The 26,331-nt window shown below is 39.2% G+C and overlaps 1 protein-coding gene across 2 annotated transcripts in view; it reads left to right on the top strand.

Moving 5' to 3' along the window:
* The window catches only part of SPAG6 (sperm associated antigen 6), a 108,345-nt gene that overhangs the window by 80,686 nt on the left and 1,328 nt on the right, over window positions 1-26,331 (top strand). For both annotated transcript variants that reach the window (XM_075587558.1, XM_075587557.1), the window contains 3 exons: window positions 4,161-4,352; window positions 14,496-14,612; window positions 26,020-26,165. In XM_075587558.1, the coding sequence (XP_075443673.1) occupies window positions 4,161-4,352; window positions 14,496-14,612; window positions 26,020-26,165 (455 nt within the window). The remainder of the gene's footprint in view (window positions 1-4,160; window positions 4,353-14,495; window positions 14,613-26,019; window positions 26,166-26,331) is intronic.

Raw genomic sequence — 26,331 nt, forward strand, 5'->3', positions numbered from 1 at the left:
GCACTTTTCTTGACGTACACCGTACGTCATTAAGACACTGAACTGGTTACCATATTGCTGAAACAACATTGAGATATAGAATTTGACTGCAGACAAGAACCACTTGGCCCACTTAGTCTGTCCATTCTCCTGCCAACTGTGTTCCCCGGTTGTTTCATCGCAGTAACTGGAGTCTAAGGTGATCCTTATGCTTTGAAGATAAATTCCGGCAGCTAATGCAAGCAGTTCAAGTTGAACTAAAATACTCATAACCTGCTATGCATGCCTTTCTATATATGAGGAGTTTACTGAATAATCTGCCAAATACCAAATACAAAACTCAGTAGCTGGTTTTTAAAAGCAGTTGCCCCCAGATGAGTATTTTATCACAGTGGAGCTTCTGCAAAACAATACATGTAATGACATATTTACTAAGCGGTGCTCTCGCAAGAACCCTTCTGGTACCAGAAGACACCTTCACTTGAATGGGCCATGAGGTGTCGTCTGTTTCTAGAAGGCGTCGTATAGAATAGCGCCACCTAGTAAATATAGGCCAGATCCACAAAGCTCTGTTACATCAGGGCTCATAACATTACATCCACTAAAATAGTAATAGATGTTGTTTTCCATGAGGGTAGCGAATAGCCACAAAGTTAATGATATGCGAAAGCAATGGGCATTCTATATCTTATTACCATAGGGTTAATGTCACGTTATCATATCGCTACGTTGGCTTAGCTTCCAGTAACGGGATGTTAAGCATGTCTTACCATTGCTGTCATTCAGATCCAAAGAGACAAGGAGGAGGAGGAGGAGCAGGGTCGTCTTAACAGCATTATAGGCCCCCGGGCAAAGCAATGCACTGGGCCCTGCAAAATTTCTCTCGCGAATGCAGACATGCCAACTCTCCGCTACAAGTCGTAATTTTTCTCCTTCTACCGAGTTAGCGGGAGATTTGAATGTTGAGGCGGGTGATCGGAAAATTAGTGTTAAATTCTGGTCTGTGCATAGATTAGCATGGGGCCCCTATGCTCGTGGGGCCCCCGGGCAACTGCCCAGCGTGCCCATGCGTTAAGACGGCACTGGGAGGCAGCCCCCACTAACATTTTAGCGCCTTTTTTTTTTTTTCCAAGTCCGGATGCAAGTATTGGCACGTTTAGGTATGACTTTAACATTTTACATTCGTCAAGTCCCCGTGTTAACCTTTACGAACTTTAGTAAACATGCGCTGTTAGGGGACACACCTGTTTTTCCTCTCTTGACTAACGACCGTTATAGTTAACGCAATGCTCTCTCTGGGAGAAAACATGACTTAACGTTGTTCCGTTGTTAACCTATTGAAGACGCATGTTAAGGCTTAACGTGATGGTAATGTAGGGTGACGTAACATTACTAAGCTTTGTGGATCTGGGTCCTAGTGCTGTTGTAGTAAAAGTGTATCTCAGCACTGAAGGACTTACACCATCAGAGAACTCTCTATGTGCAATTTCCTTTCCCTGCGCTGCATGACATGCTCTGTATAATCTAATTTCCAGTGCTTCCAAATCTCTAAAGTGTAGAACAAATAATCCACAAATCTACTCTTTACTTCTGGGTCAGATTTAACCTCAGGTTCATAATTCTCTAAAAGAAACCCATCAATGTCCCCCTTGTGTGTCTTTTGAAAAGCAAATGGAACAGATGTTTTTGAAATTTAGGTTTAAATTGTAACCCTTTAAGATCTTAGATTGGGCACTTTTAACACAATCATACATCAATTGTATATTTCTGAGATCTTGTGCAGCACAGTTGCAAGTATATCTGTAATATCCATTATATATAAGTACTTTAAATGCTCACCATAAGGGCTCAGTTTGAAGTAAGTCACAGTGGATAGTGTTTTGATTGCTAAAGCTTTCACACACACACAACTTGTACTGTATATATAATGAGTAAATCATATTTGCTTTACATTTTTCTCTTTGGGAAGTCGTTGAAGCCAAGATTTGGGTTGTATAAATACATATTAAATTATAAAGTTAAGTTACACTTTGTATCAGAGGAGGGCTACAACATAGATATATATTATTGTAGCTTTTATTCACCAAAAGCCCTGCTTGTGTTACATTTTGTAACCACCGTAAGTTACCTTCTTTTCCTATATCGCTTTGTTTATTAACATTTTTGTATTGGTTTACAAGCATATGAACACCTACATCGAAGAAGAAAAAACCCCAGATCTAAACAGAAACATTTTATACATTGATTCATACAACGGAAAATTTGTGTTAATGGTGATATTCATCATGATAATAGTTATTACATTATTATATTATTATTATTATTTATTACAGCACTAAAAAAAGATAGAAAACATAAAAAAATAAAAGACGGGCGCTTTAATTATTCATAGCCAAATGTACTAGTCTGCTAGATAACCTCTATGTATAGATAAACATACATTGTTTTATAAGTTAGAGCAGGAGGGCTCAAGTCCAGCCCTCAACACCCCCCAACAGGTCAGGTTTTAAGGATATCCGTGCTTCAGCAAAGGTGGCTCAATCAGTGGCTCAGTCAAAGATCTACTCCTTGCGTTTGACCAAAACGTAAAAACTATGATGACGCATGTTTTGGAAATGTTACTAGTGCATCACTGAGGTAAACTGTTAATATTTCCATTAGCACGGCATCACAAATCTGCGATTTTCATTTGGATTAGAGTTGGGGCAGACGATTAAGTTACCGTTTTACTGCCCACCTAACTATTTTCCGTGTGGTTAGCATACGGTGGATGTAGAAATTCCTCTCCACTGATGATGCTTTCATGTGAAAGAAAGTCTCAGCACCTGCCTTCCTCTGACGCTCAAATTCACCTTATCTAAGGGATGATGGCGTTAGCAATGCTCGTGAATGGCTACAAATGTTCAGGTTAAAGCAGCAGTCTGTGATGGCTGGCGTCTAGTTTTCCCTCCATATTCTCTATACATCTCTTCCTGCCCCTTCAGGGTATGATGTTTTTATTTATTTTTTAAACTCTAGTGCTTTGTGCATGAGATAGGAGCAGTTCAAATAATAAGTGTCTCCAAGGTCAAAATGGAGGTCTCCCCAGAGCCCAGCACCGAAACGTGAAATTAAGAAAACAACGATTTTTAACACTACCTTTTTTTTATTTTATTTTTTACATAGAGCAGTACATGCACACTTGTAATAGCTGTATGGGCACGAGGAAACATGGACTTGTCACAGGTTTTGGTCCACTATCCCCGCTTCAGCACAGATGGCTCAATCAGTGGTTGTTCAGTCGAAGACTGAAGCAGGGATATCCTGAAAACCTTACCTGTTGCTGAGGCATCGAGTTGAGCAGCCCTGCTTTAAAGGAAAGATAGGAGGGTTCTTAGATAGATGGAGTTTGCAAGCAAAGAAGAGATATGTGAAATGTTTTAAAAACCGCTTTACACCGAAGGGGCCAGTCTCTCCGATGGCCAAACTGTGCCACATTGAATGGCTTAAATGTAGATGATTAGGACTTTTAAAGAAAAGAATATGAAGACGGGTATGTTGGCTTTTATGGGGGTTTTTTTGTTTTGTTTTTACTTTCAATGTTTTTACAGTAGCCACATGCTTTGGGGGATTTTCTTTTACAATCGTAAACTAATTTCTTGTTTAAAAAGACTTGGTCAATACCCACAGTTTTTCTTCTGGTCTTTGTCAAATATTTTTAAAGCTATTATTAGTTAACCAGATATGACTGTCGCGTTTCATAGGACCTGGAAAAAAAAATTATTTTTGTTTTTATTTTACAGGAAACAAGTAAGACTTTTGTTTTAACAATCTTTCTAAGGGAATCACTTACACTGATAAGTTTAAAAAAAATAGAAAAAAAATATTTAAAAAAAATGTCATGCAATGTGGGCACCGTCCCTTTGAAAGGTTATCACAAACTATCTACAGCTAATCGACTACTTCCTACTAGCAGTGAAAGGGTTATTTTACTGGAAAAAATAAACTTTTTGCTACGAGAAACAAATCTTGGATTTTTAAATCCTTTGAGATGGCACAGAATAAATACACATACAGGTAATATTTAGCTAGTGCTGCTGCTTTACATGGGAAAACCGCCTAATCTTTACCTAATATGCCTTATTCGCCGGAGCATTTGATATACATTGCCTTTCACTCAGAACAATTGTTTAACATTGCAGGGGGTTCCACAATTAGCCATCTGCCTGTCAGAGGAACCAGAGGATCATATAAAGGCAGCTGCTGCCTGGTCCCTGGGACAGATTGGAAGACATACTCCTGAGCATTCACGTGCTGTCGCTGTAGCAAATGTATTGCCAAAGCTGCTTTCCCTTTATATGGACACAGAAAGTTCAGAAGACCTCCAAGCTAAGGTAATTTAAGCTCATTTCGTTATTAATATTATATTCATAACATGGCATTGATGATTTTAACCCTGCGTACGAAAATGGACAATTGAATATCGCTTAATAACTTGTTATGTGTAACTGCAAATCTGAAAGACATTCAGAATAAGAAGCGATTTATTTAAAATGGATGATTGTTAGAAAATACAAAGTAACGTATTTGCTGCTATTTAAGCAGGACGCACATTGCTGTTATAAAAATGGGGAAGGTGAGCAAAGCTGTTTATATATTCCTTGTTATCTTATTCTTGTGTGTAATGCGTAAATCACAGGGTGTTGTAGTGACAGGAAGACAGGCATGTAAATAACCTGACAAGCAATCTGCTATTGGTCATTCCATGGAAGGCTATAATGGCTAATCATGAGCTACTTCTACTGTTAACAGGAAAACAACACATGATAATGCTAGTAGTAAAATGTGTGTCTGTGTAATTGTATGTATACATATATTTATTTAACATAAAAGAGAGCCGCACACGCTCCATAGCATAATACTGTTACAAAATGTAATAACAAATAGTTAGCCGCAGACAAACGGTCGCTTACGACAAGTAAGATCAAAACTCGCAGTGGATATGAGTGTGAGTGGTACCAGTGCTCCAGCTAGTCCAGGACAGCAGAGGCAGAAAAAATCCAATACCTCGCAACCAGCTGATTGCCCGTAGTGCTTTGGTACGCAGAGAAGTCCAGTTTACCAGTCAAAGGCAACCTCAGGGAACAAGCAATTCATCAAAGACGTCTCACTTCAATAAGGACCCTCCATGGGAAAGGTGAAACAGCCTGTTTCCCTCAAGAACCAGCGATAAGTGGCCCAACCGCCCGTGCCCAAGCAAAGAGAAATCTGATGGTGCTGCCAGCTAGTAAACGCGGCCGGTGCTGAGCGTCCTGAACGCCGGTAGCAAAGTACTGACACGCAAAACCCTGTGTCCCAACGCGTTCCGTTATGCTGATGATGTTACGTTCAATGTAACGAAACATGGGTCACGTGGTATCACGTGGTCACTCATAGCCACTGCGAGTTTTAACCCTACTCTAACTATTTGTTATTACATTTTGTAACCGCATTATGCTATGGAGCGTGTACGTCTTTTTTTGTTGTAGAAAGTCATCGTTGAACTTGACTCCGGATTCCAGTTTTTATTTCCCACAGATTACCTATTGGGAACTATTCCATTGGAACTGTATGGCCCTGACCTTATTATTATTTATATTTACATAGATATTCGCTGCCACTGTTTCACACATTTTTTTTATTATTAGTATTTATAAATTCTTTATTAATATTTTTATCACAGTAATATACACTTCACTTATATTGATACAATTAGAGCTAAGTGCCAACATGTTTCTTTTTTATTTATGTATTAAATCTCTAGGATGCTTTACCTTATGAATCAGAGGCCTGTTCTGAGCCTATGCAAAATGCGACCCATAATTTGAGAGTGCGATCCAATGTCAGCTTGGTGAAACTAATCATGTTTCATGTGCTTTCAACACTAAATGAACAGTGTAGGGTTTGTGGCTGTATTTTCTTGTATCTGCATCTCAGAATACACTTACTTGCAGGGAAGTAATAACATAAAATATGGAGATTAGAAGCATCAATTGCGTATTTGTCCACTTTGATCTGATGTCTGAGCAAATATGGGCTTGTTGGGTTCTCTGCTAATTTTCTGACTATCTGTTTGAATCTGCCTACAGTTGGATCTGAACTTTGTAATTGACGTGAGCCTTCTACATTAACGACATGCTTTCATAATTAAAATGTAAATATATTCCACATGTGCATGCATTAAAAGCAATATGTAACCCCATAGCGCCTCTTTACTCCTTTATAATCAAACGTTTAACCTCTAAATTGCCAGAGTAGGCAATCACTCGTGGTGCTGCAATGTTCTGTAGGGGCCCATCTGGCAGGAAAAGGTTTTTAATGAAAACCTCTCCTTTAAAACTGCCTTCACTGTGTGAGTGGTGTGGCACTTGTGCGAGGAGTGTTGCCTAGCAGCACAGCAGAAATACTGTTATCTACAAGCAGTTGGCTGCTGGCGATGTTTCTTTGGACCGAACTTCGAAACTCTCCATGTTTTTAAGGGATATGGCTGCCTAGTTTTGTTTTTCTAGGCTGAAAGTATGCAGTATATTATCGATGCAAAAACAATAAGATACCAATTAACCTTTTGGCCTCAGTAGTTCATTCAAAGATAAACGATCTTTTACAAATTCCTGGGTCATATAATCCAGGGCTGCTTAACTCCAGTCCTCAACACCCCCCCAACAGGTCAGGTTTTCAGGATATGTCAGCTTCAGCACAGGTGGTTCAATCAGAGGCTCAGTTGAAGACTGGATATCCTGAAAACCTGACCTGTTGGGAGGCCTTGAGGACTGGAGTTGAGCACCCTGCTATCATTTGCTCTCTTGGTGTGAACTTTGTAAGTATGGCTACTTGGTTATTTTTGTATGTTTGTAGTACAACCAATAGTAATGTAACATGTTAAAGAGAAGGTAGGGAAATGTATGCTTTCTGATGAGGATTTCCAGATGTGACACTTATTAACATACATATGCAAAACACACATAATACTCTAATTAAAAAAAGAAGTTGTAAAAGTATGTATATTTTTCTCTTTATTGCATCTTTCTCTCTGCTCACACTAACATGCAGCCTTTGCTCTCATCATATCACAGATAGGGGGTCCATTAACTCAAAAGGTTCAAGGCCACGTTTACTAAGCAGTGCTATTCCATGAGACACACCCTGTCACCAGAAAACGCATCACAGCACATTCACTTGAATGGGGACATAAGAGATCCTCTGGAGCTGAACGGTGTTTTATGGAGTAGCATAGCTTAGTAAATATGGGCCTGTATGGTCTTGTCATATGGAGCTATGTATGAAGCTTCACATAAATACATCCAGACACCTACCTGCTTGAGTCTCCATCATAGAAACATGTCAGTCTGGTTTTTGCCACCTTAAACATGATGAGGAGAAAATATGATATACCCCCCCCCCCCCCACACACACACACACACACACCAGGTGCAGTAGTTCATGCATTTTAATAACCCATTGAGTGCCAAAAGGTCATATGGTCACTGTTTTAGCAATTGGAAAAGCCCAGATCCTTTGCACTGTTGTCTTGAATAGAAGGATATTCTCCTGCCAATGACATAACTGGTTGATGACAGTGACGTAAGGGCTGGGGAGGCATTGCACAAGGGGAATGTTGACCATCTCAACAATGTTCCTCTTTTTAAACAGCTCTCGAGGAATGACATTGTCAGTGGGCATGTTTCATCTTGAAAATGACAAGACCAAATGTACAAAATATCTCCCAAGCCAGAGACACCCAGATCTGTGTGTGTGTGTGTGTGTATGTATGTATGATTATTGCATCCAGGCAGTTACGTGTATTGTTAGTGCCACTATACCTGTATGTATTGTGAATGTGTGTGTATGTATATACGGTGTGTGTTTATAATATATATATATATATATATATATATATATATATATATATATATATATATATGTATCAGTACCGTGTTAGCCGAGCTTCAATAATCAGAAAATAAATAGATGATACCGTTCTGTGGCTAACGAAATGCTTTTATTTGTGCGAGCTTTCGAGATACACTGATCTCTTCAGATCAGAAGAAGAGATCAGTGTATCTCGAAAGCTCGCACAAATAAAAGCATTTCGTTAGCCACAGAACGGTATCATCTATTTATTTTCTGATTATATATATATATATATATATATATATATATATACAGTATATATATATATATACTCTCTGACGAAGCACTACCATAAGCGTGAAACGCGTTAAAGTACTTACTTTGCTTGTGCCATGTTGTTACCTTTACAATAAATAGATTTTATTTAGTCTTTATATTGTAGCCCCTTCACCTTTTTGCTGCTGTGCTCCGTTTTCTCTAATGAATCTCTGCATACCTGTATCTATATGTATGTATGTATATATATAAAAAATTATTATTATTTTAGCTTTCCAGGGAAGTGATTTTCTCTTCTCATTGTTTACTTGCATGCCTAATAGTATCACTGTCTCCCAGTAATTTGCATTGTATGCTTATACTGTTTGATGAAATGTGTAATTGGTGACGTCTGTGTGTATTCCAGCCTCAACCTTTTGTTCTTACTCAGCTATTGAACTATATTTGAACACATGCTTGTGCAAGCTGTAGCCTCCCCCACCGCACACCTGGATTTAATTCTGGTTCACATCTCAAGTGATTTTGGTGGTCTCCGCTCAGTTCCCAGTGGATACATGCCCACCTCGTTAAACAACCACTTTATTTGTCAAAATTCAGAGCCGTTGTCTCTATCCAATACTAAAATAACAGCCTGCTATAGATCAGGCTTAGCTGTATTAGCAGAGCCATGTGGGAAAACTAGCATGGTGCCAGCCTGTATTGTGCTTACATTCAGCCAGCACTTAAACCCAGTAATACCATGTAGACCAATAACCAGTTCAGTGCCACAGGGACCTGCACTGCGGCTGAATCCATGGCTGACTCTTCAGGAGAAGTTAATTGGTTGACATTGTTAGGGGGGAGGGGAGGAAGCAGCTACTATCTTTCCTTGCGTGCAACTATAATCGTATTACAATATTGGCCCCTATTACTTTGATATACCATGACAAAGGCTTATGCTTTTCAATATCCCTTCCTCTTATTTAATTAAGAACAGAAAACAAACTGTACCTACTCTTCGTCTACATTAGGAAATCCTGGTGGTTTTTTTTTTTCTTCTGGGAAAATCGAATTCTAGTTATAGAATAAAAATATAGTATTTGAGTATTTTTATATTGATCAACTTCATGCTTAACCTCTTCACTACCAGACAATGTAATCTTTCCTATCTTCTTGTTGTCCTGTAGATCTGGCTCACTCCTAAAGGGCTAGAACAGACTAATGGAAGCTTCAGACTATATAGAATAAGGCCCTAAGGCAGGGATTCACAAAGATCCATTGCAAGGGTAACCTCTAATCCAGTGGTAACTACCATTGACTTGAATGCCGGATCGGGCGCGTAACCCTGCAATCGGACTTTAATGGAATCCCCCCCACCCCCCACCAAGTTTGAAAGATTTCTCCTATTAACACATAATTAACCAATTAACCTATAAGTAGTCATCACTATTGCAACTTGCTCCATTATCAATTACCCAGAAAACCTGGCCTGCTGGTAGGTCTGAAAACTAAGATTATTAGCTTTTCCAGGTAGGAATCTGTTACCTATTATTCATATATTAATAGTTGTTTACATTTGATTGTTGCAGCTGTGTTTTTTGATGTCTGATTCATATTCAGTTACATCTGAATACAACTGTTAGGGAACCAAGATCCAGATTATCAGAACAACCTGAACAAGTCTTTTATTTTACCCATTGATTCTGGGAAACCATTATTAAGCACATCTGATGACCAGCAGTTATTTGGTAAATGTATGCATAACTTTGTTTTGTGAATATCACGGATGTGCATATAAAACTCAATCTTACTTACCAAAGAGATTTGGTCATGCAATGAAGTGAAAACACTGAGAAGTTTATCTTGCTGAGAAAGCCAAACTAGGTGTACTACAGTATATAGGAACAAATCCTCCTTACGTCTGCTGTTCAGAAAGCGTATCGCACAGCAGATGCTGATGCCAATTATAGACTATGGGGACATAGTATATGGCTCGGCACCCCAAACTCACCTTGGCAAACTTGATACCTTCTACAACTCAATATGCCGCTTTGTCCTCCAATGCAACTACAACACACATCACTGAGAAATGTTCAAAGAACTAGATTGGTCATCACTCGAGTTTAGGCGCAAAGTTCATCTTTCCTGTCTTGCCTTCAAATACTTTCTGGGCAAGCTACCCGCCTATCTGAACAAGCTCCTCACCCCTACCACATGCAGCACTTATCATCTGAGATCTGACTCCAAAAGACTGTTCATGGTCCCAAGGTTCAGCAAAGTGTCCGGCCGCTCCTCCTTCTCTTACCGTGCACCCCAAAACTGGAACAGTCTACCGGAGACTCTCACTGCCGCCACCTGTTTAATTCTTTCAAAAGTAAAGCTGTCTCACATTTTAATCTGGTCTGTAACTGTTATATACGCCTATAATATATATATTATCTTTAACTATGCATGCAATGTCTTGTATATAATGTACTGTATCTCCTTTCACTTAATGTAACTATGTATTTGTAACCATATATTTGTCATTATAACACTGTGCCCAGGACAATGTGTTACTTCCTAGTAAAACATTTGATAAATAATATATTTAATACCTTTTTCAATGTATGTGTGCAAGCCTTACTCCATACAGCACAATACCAAATAACACAATTTGGTGCTTTTTATCAGAATCTCACTGATCTTGCAAATCACAAAGGCCCCAATTCAACATGGTGAAAAGAGGGGAATACACAGTTAACAATACATTTACTTGCATTCATTTGAGAGAGAAAAAAAAAATATATATATATAGGTTATGTACTTTCTCGTATTGTCTGCTATTTTAATAATGCTTGATTAAGATGCTAGCTATGCAGTGCATTGCTAATTCCTCCAGCAATGACATTCTTAAAGACTGCTCGTTTGCACACAAAAAAATAGTTATTGGAAGCAAAATACCCTAAAAATGTATGTCTACTGTACACTTTCTGCCCTATTTTGGCTCGGAGTTGCTGTGCTGTGAGATCGTTTTAAATAAACCCTTCTGTGCGCTCTGCCTTCCCTTCTTGGCAGACTGCTTGCAGGCTAAGGCTTCCATGGAAAAAGCAGCTGGGATTTATTTACTATGATTAAGAAAGCATTTGAAAGTGGATATCTAAAGTTTTAATACAAACATTTAAAAGATTTTTAACCATGAAACAGATACATTTGCTTCACGTTTGTCGCTGGGAACTAAGTATGGTCTATAAACACGTACCCTTTTGCTGTTATTAGATGAACTGCAATCAGCTGCTAGATAATCTGGTAATAAAGGCGTTAAGAATAATGCATCCATTTAGTTGTGTATGACATTTTGCGAACAAATAACATGATTTGTTTTTTCTAACATGGCCATATTTGTGGAAATAACCTACAGTATGTAAGCTTAAAGTCATCAAATCATTTATAATCTAAAAAGAATCATATAGCTCCTGACCATTGTCACCATTACAGGTTCTAATATAAAGTACTGGACCCATGTACTAAAACATTTTTTTTATTTATATCATATAACAATATCCTGATATATACAATCACCTGATTGTAAACTTCTCCAGTAATCTTGATATACTACATTTGGCGCTTAGTATATATGTCTGACACTGAATAGTCTCACCGTTGCTGTCTAACTGGATCTGGAGGAGTCAGCAACACTAATATTTCTTGCTAAGTTGAATACTTTTATTAACGCTTTCACAGCTTCAAAATATTTCGTCCTATTATTCCTTTGTGGTGTTTGTCTTGCCTCCGGTAACACATTAAAATGCAGTTCAGTGGCATACAGATCAAGACCTCAGAAATGAGGGGGCCCTGGAGGCCTCATTGATCCAACCAGTAGAACATGACAAACTAATATGTCTCCCGCTCTTTGTAAGGGCGTGCACTTCTGCACACGGTCTCCCGCTCTTTGTAAGGGCGTGCACTTCTGCACACGGTCTCCCGCTCTTTATAAGGGCGTGCACTTCTGCACACGGTCTCCCGCTCTTTGTAAGGGCGTGCACTTCTGCACATGGTCTCCCGCTCTTTGTAAGGGTGTGCACTTCTGCACACGGTCTCCCACTCATTGAAACCAAAGACTAAAAAATACAATCTCACAACTAAAAACTCCGTAATGACTCGCATCCTAGGCAACCCCGAATTTAAACCTGGTTTGGCAAGACGGGCCTTCCTAAATTGGAACGAGACAGGCATCACAAGACTTAAAGATCTAAGCCTGGACCTTAAAGCCAGACAATTTGAGTTCAATCGTAATGAAAAAAGGGCTTTCCAATGGCAAATTCTTCCGAGTTTTACAAATGAGAGCCGTATACCAAAATACTTCCGGGCTCTCCCCTATCGCATTTCGAGTGGCTGTGCCTGGGTACTGCCAGTCAACAACAACTAACTTCACAACTATGGCTGTTTTTCCCCTCAACACAAAATAAAGTTTGAGACAGTGGGAGTCAGATCTCGAAGAGGACTTAGGTGTGGATGATGGGATGAACTATTTGGTTCAGTTGCTAGAAGCTCTATGGGTACCACCACCAGGGAGAAATATTACAAGGTCCTGAGTATAGACTTGCCGTTAGACCCGTGGCTCTTCCTGTTAAATGGACCTATACAGGATGTTACCAAGGCTGAGAAGAAGTTAACAAGGTGTGAATGAGCAGCCTTATGGAACAAAAAAGAAATCCCATCGTTGGCCGCAATCCATAATAAAATATGGTTCGTCTTCCAGATGTAGAAGATGACTAGCTTTTTGAATGATTCCTGTTTCAAATGTCAGAAAGTTTGTCAGCCCTGACTATCTCACACAGGTATCCCTGGCCTCAATCCTCTTTTGATTCTTCTCTGACCTTGGGGTTGTGTGAGCTGCTTCTGCGCACTCCCGGGGGCTGGAGCTGGGGCCTTGTGCATATTCTCCCTAGATCGCTCCCACTGAATGCCGCTCTGCAGTCCTTATTACTGGGCTCTCACTTTAGACAATTATTAAATGTTAATATACTTGTCTAAACCTGTATACAGAGGGAATGTATTTCATTATAAACTGAATTATCAATTATCATTCCCCCCCATTTTATTTCTTTATCAATCCTAATTCTTTTGTGTTGTAATCCTGTGAAGACCTTCAATAAACATTGAGAAAATAAAAAGAATAAAAAAAAAAAATGCAGTTCAATTTCAAAATATTGCCACCATAGAAATTATTTTTTTGTGTAATTCTTTAAAAGATAAATTCAGTGTAAACTTTAGATCTTAAGTATCTCAGAAGTCTAAATTTGATGCTAACTAATATGTTTTTGAACATGCAACGGCTTTCAACCTATGAAGCGATTTCCCCCCCTGTTTTTACTTCCCTTGCACCTATTTGGAGAAATTACTGTATGCCAAGAATAGGAAAAGCTAGGGAGCTTGTTCTGAGGCGCACATATTATAATGGGATGTGTAAGCTGTTTCAGCCTCAAGCCATCACTCTGTCAGTTATGACATGACATGAATCTCCCTGTCCAGGAGATCTGTATTAAGTATAAGAAACTTGACCAAAATACAGCTGATACTACTGCGAAGGGGGGGAAAAGATGCACCCTTTTTCTGCCAGAAAGTTTCTAGTACCCGTGTGCTACAGGCTGTCTGCACCACGAGCAATGTGAGTAGAGTAGCAATTGCATAGTAGTCTCCTGCTCAGGAACGAGAGAGTGAATCCTCTTCTTCCAATCGTATCCACTGTGAACTGAGAGCTACAGATACAATCTCACCTAGAAGAGAAAAAAAAAGATGAAGTCCAGTGGACATTTTAAGGGCTGCCAGTGTGCTGGCGTTGTCTGCTGGAACGTCATCAGGGAACACTAACATTGTGCGCGTCTAGACAAACTTTCCAGGATTTTGATTCCTAGGCCCCATGATTTGTAAGAAAGGGGAAAAAAAAGATAAATGGAGGCTGATATTTAAGTCTGTGAGACATCTGTTGGCCAATTCACTAATGGGCTGGAAGATGTCTTTCGGAACCACAAGGTGTCTTATTGCTTAGTCAATATTGGACCATTGTCTGAGCCAAAATACTGTTTGTTTTTTAACTGTACATTTCTATGTATCAGTAATTGGTGGTAAGTAATCCGTTCCCTCTCGACTCACCCTAATGTAAATAAACTGTCTAAAAATAGTAGCTATTATTTAACTACTCCACTACTGGAGGGGCCAGCAATGCATTTCAAAGCAATACATTGAAAATGTTCCCCATGCTGAGAGGGTTAAGTAAGACAGGAGGGGTAACCAACACAACAAACTTGACCTGACAGTGTGAATTTCTGGAATGTAGGACATGAATGACTACAAATTCTTGTCATTAAGCCAGATGCCTCCCGATTTTCATTTTGTTTGTACTTTGACAGGCAAAGAAGGCTTTAAAAAACATCCTGCAGAAATGTACCCATCTGCCAGCTCTTGAACCTCTGTTACACGATGCTCCACCCAATATTCTGAAGCATGTGGTTGGACAGTTCAGCAAGGTAAGAAGATTTGCACAGACAGAACATAGCTATAATCCTTTCGGACTGTTTCTCCCTCCACATGGTGATCAATATTCCAGTTGAGTACTACGTTTTTCAGGAACATGACATGTAATTTACGCTCAAGGTTGTGCATTAAAGGATTAAACGCATGCACCAGGAATGCTATAAGACACAGAGCCAAAGGCTTAGTGTCTTTTAGCACCTGAAAAGTGTGTCAACATGCTTTGATGCATGTTCTGGGGTGTTGTATTATTCTTATTAAATGTCTGGTAGAGAGAGAGAAAGTTTAGCTAAAACAAACACTTAACACTACTGCAAAGAGAGAGGAACCCTAATTTAAAAAAAAACAACAAGTAAAATAAATAAAACAAACTTGGGCTGACTGCAATTTCTGTGTGACACAGAATATACGTGATGTCATCTGGCATTGTTAAAGTCTCGCTAAATAAAGAAATTGTATGTCTGGGCAGCAGAATGACAAGTATTATCTATGTATATCTGTTGTGTTAATGCTGGAAAGGAAAAAAACTCAGTTTAAGAGGTTCCTCAAGCCTGCTCCAGTACTTAAACACAATGTATTGTTTAAACTGTAAGTGTAAAGAATCTGTGTACAGGACATGAAACTATTATTGTGTGTGCGGCCTATGGTAAGTGGAGGGATGCATCTGGTTGAACTGATTGGTGCAACTTGGAGGAAAGATGTGAATCGGATTATAGGTATAGTGTTTAATCTCTATATAGTGGGGAGGTGGAGAGGGAGGCGGATGCTTGCAGTGACAAGGAAAGAGTAAGAGTGGAGCTGGATATATATATATATATATATATCCCCACAATCGCAGGCCACTGCCATATAATTATAAGACTGAAATGGCCAGATTTCTCTGGTAACCCTTATAACTTCTACAAGGACGTTTTGCCCTATTGTCCACTTAAGTCATTGCAGGTTGTAGTACATTTTAGTGGACCAACATGAGCGCTAAATGATAGATAAAATTATCGTCTACAGAGCTTTCAAAACCGAGCAGGTTTTTTCTGCAACTATCCTGTTAAAGGGGAACAGTGAGCTCTGTACACCATCATTTCATCTATGAACAACTCTCATGTTTGTCCACTCCGAGGTATCATTACTACAATCGCATATAGGTCTCCAGGACCAATTTTGCCACTAGAACTTTGGACAAAGATCTAGTCCAGTGATTTTCAACCGGGGCTCTGCAGCTAAAAGGGGGGAAGAGCGGGGACAACTCTCCCAGCTGTCCCAGGCCCGGTGGAGCGGCGGCACCCCACGTAGCAGTGACCCAGCGGCTCCCCAGCTCAGCACCAGCCGCCCGGTCACTGCGATCCTTTCTATCCCTCCTGTCATTGCTGGAAGTCGCGTTGAACTTCTGGCTGACAGGAAGAGGGAGCTGTGGACCGGCGCAGCACCGCTGGCCCCAAGGCACTATCTCTGCTGGTATGACAGCAGGGAGTGTTCCCTCGCGCATCGGCAGCTCCCTACCATAGAGCAGCGCTGCTATCAATAGCACTCCCCCGGCAAGCACACACTGAGCAGTGACAAGGAGGGGGAAGCTCTCGCAGACCAATGGACCTTTGCATTAATAACTAGGATTTATTTACTAGTGTAAGTTGAAGTAATTGGTAGGTGTCCCTTAAAATAAATCAGACATCTATTTAAATCTTTCTTGGAAGTTACCTTGTGTCTAAGGCTGTGTCCATAGAAGGGCAGACCGCGCTGACGCGTCCGCACGCTGCACGATCAGACTGCCTAAGGCTGTGATCGCGTCTATACAGCGTGCGGGCGTGTGCGCGCAGAAGCAGGAGGGGGCGCGCGATGCGCGTGAAATCGGTCAAAACGGATTTTTCGCGCGATCGGGCGGTCACGTGAGCGGTTTGCCCAATGAGGGCGAACCAGCTCCGTGATGTCAGTGGCCCACCCATATACACACCCCCGGACAGCGCGTGAACGAAGGCCAGGGAAAGCACCCGCTTTCCTTCAGTCTCCGCGCGCCTCCGCACTCCTCCGCACAGCTGCTGTGTCTATGGACGCAGCCTAATAGTGGCGGAGAAGATAGAGGGGGAAGAGTGTGAGCGGAGCAGAGAGGGGGGAGAGTGTAAGGAGAGAGGGGGAGAGGTGTAAGGGGAGAAGAGAGAGGAGGAGAGTGTAAGGGGAGAAGAGAGCGGGGGAGTGTAAGGGGAGAACAAGGGGGGAAGAGAGCACGACGGGGGAGGGGGAGAGGGTTGGAGATTCCTAGAATTTCGTAATCTAATTCTAGGGTTCCTTAACGAAAAAAAAGTTGAAAACCACTGGTCTAGTCAAAAAAACTAAAAGATTGTGATACAATTCTCGGCTTTTAAATGTATCCGTGTGAAAGATGCCTGCTTTACATTGTATTCAAGGCCCCTCTGACACTGAAGGCGATTTATAAAAAATAAATAAAAAATAAACGACATTTACGCTCTGCAGGAATACTAAGGATGTTCATCTCTTTAATCTGATGACACACCAGTGTCATTTGGCACAACTAGACTGCATATATATATCCATTCATGCCAAACTGCTGCCAGCTTGGACATAGCAGATGGAACAGTTTCTGTGAGCAACCAAGCAAATAAGTCTGAAAGGATGATAATGCTGTTTGTAAATAGGTTGTTTGTTCTTTTCTTCATTGACCAAGGCTTGACATCACAAGCTACTTAATATATAATGCTAAAGCTGATCCTGATACCTGCAATAAGAGGAGGCTACTGTACACTGCAAGATGACTTGCTTAATGTGCTAATTTGAATGTTTACATGTGGAATTCTGCAGTTTAAACATTGTATAATGTTTGCACTACGTATACCAGGATTCTGTAAGTACTGTATACCAGGATTCTGTAAGTACTGTATACCAGGATTCTGTAAAGCACGTGGTGGCACTGTGGAGTGTTTTCTTGTCGGTCTCGCTTAGAGTGAATCTTACTCATTGCAAGGAAGTTTAAATTGAAATCCGTAATAATTTATTCAAATGTCAAGATTTCTTAAATCTTTCTTATTTGGGACTTTAGACCTTTGCATCTTTGGGGCAGGGACTCCTTTTCCTATTGTTTTATGTCTGAAGTGCTTATTCCCATTAAGTGCTATAATATTATCTCATGTGTTTTGTAAATCGCTATGTACCTGGATGGCGCGATAAAGATATACGGTAGATACATCTGTGCGTTCCATTGTAGTACAGTATTATGATTTGTATTTAGAAATATACAGTACCTTCTTTTTTTCTTCTCCATGATATATATAGACCTTCCATCCCCCGTCAATGTAAGGTACAAGTTGTAGAAATCTGTATTTCTAGCCAAAATCGTTCTGAAAGGAACTGTTGTGTGTTTGCAACAATCTTTTGACAATCTTGATCTATACTTATTATGTTGGTTCATACTTCAAGATCTATGTTTGTTTTCTTACGCCCAAAAATAAAAATCCTGGAAAGATGTTTTTACACGTAGCCGCTTAATAATATAGTGGAGTGATTTTATTGTAATTAAAATTGTTTGCATGTGAAACGGCTTTATGTTGTAATTGAATGTGCAGGACCCATGCTTAGATTTCATAAAGCTTGCATGTGTACAAAGCAAAACGCTTCAGTTGGGCAATTTGCAGGTAGGCTCTCAGCAGTAAAAACACTGTGAAGATTTAATGCTTCCCTTAACACAAAAATCTCAGCTAGGTTTCCCCTTTTTAATGAGGCACTGAAAGTTATGAACTTGGAATTGTACAGCCGCTCACATGCACACTCCACACAAGTGGAATGCTGCCTCAGGGCATTACAGGCCATGAAATCATTTCTTTAATAAAGAAGGATGGGATATTAAAGGGTTATTTTTGTCTCATTAGGTAACAGCAGACCACAGCTGCATAAAATGCTCTAAAAATAAGTGGAATTTATAATGTGGCTCGCACCCAAACTGGATCCCAGAGAGCTTCTCATTATTACATGTAGACATGCAGCCACATTTGGGGTGGAATCGCAGAACACAATTCTGGTGTCTTGCTCTTCTTGGGAGGCTCCCAAAGCAAGTAGGGAGAAAAGAGCACTTTTGTCATTATTGCCTAATCATAGTTGGTCAAATCTTTGTGTGATCCTGGACAAACGGTAATGCCTCAGCACAAGAATTTGTTTCAAATCACACGTTTGTTGGTGGGTGAGGCAAATGAGAAATGATAATAAATAAGCAGAAGGGGAGACCCTGTTTTTATTTGATTAACTAAATATGTTAAGTAAATGGCCTAAAGAAGAAAGTACATTTCTTTGGGTCAGTCCGGAAAACAAAACACTACAGTACAATTCCCGGATGGCAATAAAAGTCAAATAGATTTAGTGAGTGGACAAGTTGTGAAATGCAGGCAATAGATAGGGAGATAAGTTGTTCTAGGTCGTAAAGATCTAATTGTGGTATTAAGGAAATAACGAATTCATGTGTGTGTGTCATACAAAGTCCATCCAGTGCTTTGCTGGCAGCTCAGACTATGAACGGGTTAACATCTATAGAAACAAGCTATTTAGAGCCCCACTCGGAGAGCCAAAAAATACTTTGGAACCACTGCTGCATTCTTCCCTTAGTTAGGTATAAGCCCCTATCTGGCCTCCTCTGAAGTCAGCGGATACTGTGTACTCCTTTATATTTATTACAATACACGTATGTATTATATAGCGCCAACCGTGTATGCATCACTTAACACAATTACAATTCAGGGAGAATAAAGTACAAACAGAGGGGATAAGAGCAGAACGTAAAAGGCAAAGGGAAACCCTGCACCCAAGAGCTTACAATCTAAATAGTACATTGGGAAACTTAGACACAGTAGGAGTTAACAGTCATTTATTAAAAGTGCAAGTCAGGGAGGGCAAGTAGGCATAGGTCATTTCATTTAATGCTTCTTTTAAGAGGTGAATTTCCAGCTTGACTTAAAAAATTGAATGGTTGACAAATTTTGAGTGGAAGAGAGTTCCATAAGTAGAGAAATCAGTGAGAAATCAGCGAGGGGACTGTAGAGGTGCAAAGATGAGACATCCTTGGGTTGAGCATAAGAGGTGAGTATGGGTGTAAGGAGAGATTAGATATGAGACATATGGTGGTGCAGAGGAGTGTAGAGCCTTTAAGGATAGGAGGATATAGAGCCATAGACATATAGAGCCTTTAAGGATAGGAGGATATAGAGCCATAGACAGAGCCTTTAAGGATAGGAGGATCATTTTGTAGTGTATGCAGCAATTTAATATGAAGGGAGATGGTCACAATTAGACTTTCAGGTCTAAATTTACACACCTTTTTTTCTATAGTATGTTTTGTGGCTATGTTAACTTTATTTGAATGTCGGCATACATTCAAGCTATACACAAAGAATAGGGGGAAAGCACTCACTGGTAACATTTAGTGCTGGTCAAGATGAAGGGTGAATAAAAAAAAAACCCCTTAATATAAATCCAGAACCACTGAAAAAAATATCTCTGCGCACAAGGAGACACATGTAGCTGAATGACAAGGACATTCTGAAATATACATTTATTTACAGAAAAAAAGGCACAACGTTCCAGGGAAACAATGCCCTTCGTCGGGTGCAGTGTGGAAAGGGATTGCTTACCCGGAATGTTGTGCCTTTTTTTTCTGCAAATGTATATTTCAGAATGTCCTTGGGATGCAGCTATATTTTCTTCCTTGTGTGCAGAGATTGTCTATGGTTCTACATTCAAGCTACTCTAATTGAAAAGAATGGGTGGAACACTGAAGTACAATAATGCATCTCTCAAGGTAAAATGTATGGTCATTGCCATCTGCGTGCGATTCTTCTCAAACTGGAGGTATAGTTACCGCAGTTTAGCAGAATATAATGGCTTATTTCAGGTGCGACTCTCACTAAAAATTTATTTTCTTGTCAAAAGTACAGTCCCAGACTAAAATATAGTCTGTTTGTTTATTTTCTTTAAAGCTGGTTTCTTTGGTTCTCATCCCACTGTTCTCTGTGTAAACTTCCCAAGACCGTAAATCAGCATCTGATGACATGTGAAGAACCTTGAAATTTAAACTTTTGTTGAAAGTTCATCAGATGGTGAGACACTGTTATATTTCAACTGAGAATAATCCAATGTGGATTCAAAGACACAGGGACTCAAATATGAATAAATGCATGTGGTCCATAGCATTTTTGAAACAGTAGTGAAGTAGTAATATGGGTCAGATAAACAGTCTAAACTATTGTTTCTTTTTTTCCATTTTCTCCAATCTCTGTGGTTTATCTTTGTAGTCTTCACATAATTAGTCACCTGTAATCTAAAATGTTATGCACGAGCCACTCAAAGATGAATACATAAAAATGGTTCGATAAATATTCTTCATCTTGCAAACCAGACACAGTAATGTCTGATGGGAGAATAGGTGATACAAACATTTAATATTAGTGGGCTAAAGTACATGGTCAAAAATGCATATCCAGGTGGTTTATACCCAGGCCAAACATTTTGCTTAGATATCTTAGTGATAATTAAAGCTTGGCTAATTGGTTAATAATGTGTTGGAGAAGTCCTAAAAAACGTGGCCTGTTGGTAGTCCTTAAAGACTGATGTTAAACCCCTCCCTTGTTTTTAACCATTGAGTGGAGCCTGTAAAAGGCATTTGTATGAACTTCACAAGATTATTGGCCTAGAATAGTTACCGAAGCATCATGTTGATTTGCACAAGTTTTCTGAGCCAAAAAAATGCCCCATTTTTTCTGAAGTTGCTGTTACTGCTGCGATAACTGGTAAGGAAGTTATCTGCAGCCTTTTTGCCCATTCCAAGAAAGCCCTGTGTTGGCAGTTTTTACATTCTGTATTTGCAGACTCATGTATGATTTTACTAATGCAGTTACACAACAGTACACCACCAGTCCTCATGATGATAAAGCCCAGAGCAGAGTCCCTATTAGACATAATTCTCCATATTTACTACACAGTGCCATTTCATGAGACTTCTGGCGCAGGAGGGCACCGTAACTCCTATTCACGTGAATGTGCTGTAAAAGGTCTTATGGCATAGCACCGCGTAGAAGATATGGCTCAATGTGCATTAGATATGGTTTCACATCGCCAATCGTAAACAATCAGATAAATTAAAGCAGCAGTTCAAGCAATATCCTTCATGTGTTTTTTTTAAATAAATCAGTTCTGTACTATGTAGCAATTTAAAAAAAAAAATGTTTTATACACTTTTAATGTTTCTAATGTAGGAAGCATTTCCAAAGTGACACCCCCTTCCCCTTCTGTTAGGCTCTGACTCTTGAGCCCCGCCCTCTCTCTAGCACTGCACCAATTGTATTTAGTAACTGCCTAACTACCCAGTCAATCATATTCCAGGAACTACATTGCCGAGAATGCTGTGCAGGAACTGAATTAAATAACCTGGAGCAAACGATTGATTACAGGAGAATGGATCGATCTGCAGTTTAGCTAATCACCTGTCAGTGTGCAGATTGTATTGATGCACATATTGAATGGAAAAAAAATATATATATATATTTATATTAATTTTTTTTAAGACCGGTAACTTGAATTGCAGTATTAATGTGTCTGTGTACATATGCTAGTATGGAGGCTACTGCTTGTCCAGGTGCATGTTTTTTGTTGTTGTTTTTTTAAACTTTGCTTTTTATAACATGTAAATTGTGGAGAAAACCTGTGCAATATCCAGGCATTTAAGTTTCAGTTGCTGCTTTACTTCCAAACCCTGGCTTTTCTCAGTCCACTTTACAAAATCTGGTTTGTCTTCTTAAAAATCTTGGACAGTTAATGTTGTTTATTTTTTAACTCCCTGTGTGCAGGACCCTTCTGCTATCTTCTGGGCATTGTGGTATTTCTGGAATGGCCTAACATTGTATTTAATGCTTGGATGCATTCCTAAAAACACCAACAAAGTCATTATTCAATCATTTTACCCCGGTCTGACTTCAATCCCTTAGCAACCAGAGGGACCTACTCTAGCTAAATGTGAGCCTTAAGCAAGACCTTCCTAGAGGCCAAACCATACACATGCTTTAATCCCATCAGTGGTGAACTTCACTGCAACACATTACAGTGCAACTCATGCCTCTCTACCTCTCAAGGGTTCAAATCCTATTGGAGATACCTATTTTTGAGCAATTAAATAATATATATATAATATATGGAAATATAAATAATCAAGCTGAGGATCAAAGAATAATAAAAGAACGCATTTGTATATTGGGGCCCAAACATTTGGATAATGTGGTTGTGCTTAGAAACATTACTGCTGATACGACCTGGAGTTCCTTTCAGCACGCAGGGGCTTAGAGCCATTTCTGTGCAGGCCCATCCAGCAGGAAAGAGCCTGGTAACTGTGCATTCATTGCATTGCACGGCCCTGCGGCTGAGAAAGGGCTTGGTGACTGTGCATTCATTACTTGGTAATAAATTATGGCCTGAGGGCAAAGCGTTCAATTTTCTAACAATGCTTCCCAGAGCTGTAAGGTATTTAACGTTTAAAAGGGAGTGATTAAACATTAGCACAGCATGAAGGATTGCTGGAAAAAAAACAAAAAAAAAACAAAAACTAGGTAAACCAATCAAGTTTTTAAAATTCTTACAAAGCTTTTTTTTTTATATATTATATTTTTAACAACTTTATTAAACTTGTACAGAAATATTAGTATCTTCTGATTGTATGTCTTTTTTTAGTGCAGCGAATTGATCTTGCTTGCCATCTTAAATGAATGTTCTAATTTTTTCCTGACAAAGAATTATTGTACATTTTGAAGTATTCAGCCACCCGACCAAATTTGAGAGCACACTTTTTGTTTATCTGTGACAATTTCACACCGTTTTTATGCTTTCTGTTTTTTTATATAAAATAAATAAATAATTTATCATGTAAAAGTGTATCTATATATGTGTTTGTGTCTGTGTATGTGTATATATATATATTTTTTTTTACATATATATATATATATATATATATATATATAATCCAATGCACAGCCGGCACACCATATGCAAGTAAATAAGTTTTGGTGCTTATCCCATAAAGCAATAACAGATCATACGATACCGGTTGCAACACGACATCAAGGGACAGCACGCAGGGGACCTTTCTCCCACTGGGGGACCGAAACGTCGTTTTTTGTGTCTTCTATCAAATATAAAACATTTTTGATTTACTTACCTGCGTGCTGTCCCTTGATGTCGTGTTGCAACCTGTATCGTATGGTATATATATATATATATTTACAAACTATCTCCTAGTCTGCTGAATTGATGCAATTCTTTACAGTCGTGTTCTGTTTTGGAGTAATCTGTAATACAGTGCCATACTGTAAATGCCCGCATGTTATCATTACTGTTGTTATAAATGAATAAACACAAAGCATGATTAAAGCAGAGCGAGAAAGTTGACATACAAATATCTTCATTATTATTAATACTTCAGAGCCTACTTTTAAACACTATAAAATATTGATTTGCTTGTGTAGGGAAGAAAAGATCAAGTGAAAGAAATGAAGGTAATGATTTTAAACATGTTTCTAAGATTGAAGACATTTTAAGGAGGAAACATGCTTCTGTCACACTTCAGTGAAAAGCATGAACAGAAATTACACAATAGTCTACGAGAACATTAATTTGTGATATTATGCTACAGATCATATACAAGACAAGTCAAAGAAGCCTGTATTTTTTGTATATTACAGAGCTAATAGACAGGTATTCAAGTTATGCGTTGCAGGCGGTTTCACGACTGAAAGGGTTAAACATTAAGACCAACAGATCGGTAGTTACCGTGGACAGTACTTATTACCATATTACACCTATTAAACTACCTTCTTATTGGGATTCACCTGATTTAGACTGTAAGCTCTGTGGGGCAGGGTTTCCTATTGCTTTCTGTTGTCATTTACATGTTGCACTAATTCCCATTGCTTGTATTATATTTACCGCTTATTGTACTGTTGTAAAGTGCTGAGTACATGGTTGGCGCTATATAAATAAAGTGATACGTATATCACAGGGCCTGCTATTGACAAGAGAAGTAATGCAGCCTATTTTGCAGCAGACGTATCCTGTAGACGCTTCTGATGTCCATGATTAGAGAATGAGTGGAGAAATGTGTGAAATAGATTTGTTTTTATACACTAAAAGTGTAATGCATAATCCATGGTAATGACGTTTAATGGGTCGATACTAGCCCCCCCCCCCCCACATCAAGGAAGAGAAAGAGTATGCAATTGTGAATTCTTTATTTTGTTTAATTGCAGGTTCATGAAGTCTTTGTGTAATACTACTTAAAGCAGAATTACACCTGAAACTCTCTTGACCTACAAAAATGATAATAAAAACATCCACAAATCTTAGGCCAGCTTTTGTCCGGATATGGTTTCCCGTCCTCAATAATAACTAGCAGGAGACTCGCTTTTCATAATATAGACCTCATTGTGTTTGTTTGGAGGAGGCTAGATGATGTGGCAATGGGGACTGCACCTGAGGCCAACACATTGCAGTGCAGGCCACTCTGATACACAGAAAAAGGGGGTTATGTTACACGTAAATATCGTTGTATTTAGCATTTATACAAAAAATTCCCTTTCAAGTGAAAGTATCAAACACATAATGAAGCTTTATGGAATTAAAATAGAAATTTATAGCAGTTGATAATGATTTGGCCTATGTAGTCTCACTTTTTTTTACCAACTTACCCTTATTCTCTATTTGGCCTTTTAGCCCATATTTCCTTACCCAGTTGGTTTTTGTTTCATCACTTGGGCGGTCTCGATCACTCTGGTTCAATGAATCCACTGCTCTTCAGTGGAAAAGCACTATACAGTGTCACACTCCTCTTATCCTCTGTTACTTTTAGTTTGAATCCCAATTCCACTGTACCTCTGAGGTATTTGTAAATCTGTCATATCTTCCTTTCTTCCAGCTCGTATTGAGGTCCCTAAGTCTTTCCTTGTAGTTGTTCTTCTTTCATCTTCATGATCTCCACTCTGCCTGTCCCCCTAAAGATGTGCCCTCCAGAACAGAGTACCCCAGATGAGGTGCTTCCATTGTTGTGCTAGTGATATCACTGCATGTATCTCATTTCTGCTACTAATACCTCACGACCTGCATTACATTGTGCTAGCACTCTGCACTTTTGCATTAATTCACCCATTTTGTCATAAAACATAACCAAAGGTTCCCATTTCTCTTTATTGTCAGTACAACATCTTTCATTGTTAATAAAAAAAAGTTCCCAGATAATTATAACTGTGCTGACCGTTTCAGGCACTCATTCCAATACATCAGTCCTTTGACAAGACCTGGTCTGCATTGATAGGATGTGCATGAGGGCAATATGAAAGAATACCTACAATAACATTCTGGTGCATTATTTCTCTAAAGGTACTTCCGCACGACAGCAAAGCAAGGCGTCTTTTTGTAACAAGTGGTGGACTTAAAAAGATTCAAGAGATAACAACAGATCCAGGCTCCCCTCTCCAAGAGTATATTGACACTATCAATAACTGTTACCCCGAGGAAATTGTGAGGTATGGGATATTCTGCATTGTCCATATGTCCCTTTTTTTGCAATGTATTTTCTAAGTTTGTTACATTTACAGGGTAGCATAGTGACAGTAGTTTAGGTTAAAAAAAATGACACATGTCCATCAAGTTGAAGCTTTGCTAAATTCTAACTGGTTGAGATACTCATCC

Source organism: Ascaphus truei, chromosome 2 (genome assembly GCF_040206685.1).
Source record: "Ascaphus truei isolate aAscTru1 chromosome 2, aAscTru1.hap1, whole genome shotgun sequence".
Classification (NCBI taxonomy): domain Eukaryota; kingdom Metazoa; phylum Chordata; class Amphibia; order Anura; family Ascaphidae; genus Ascaphus; species Ascaphus truei.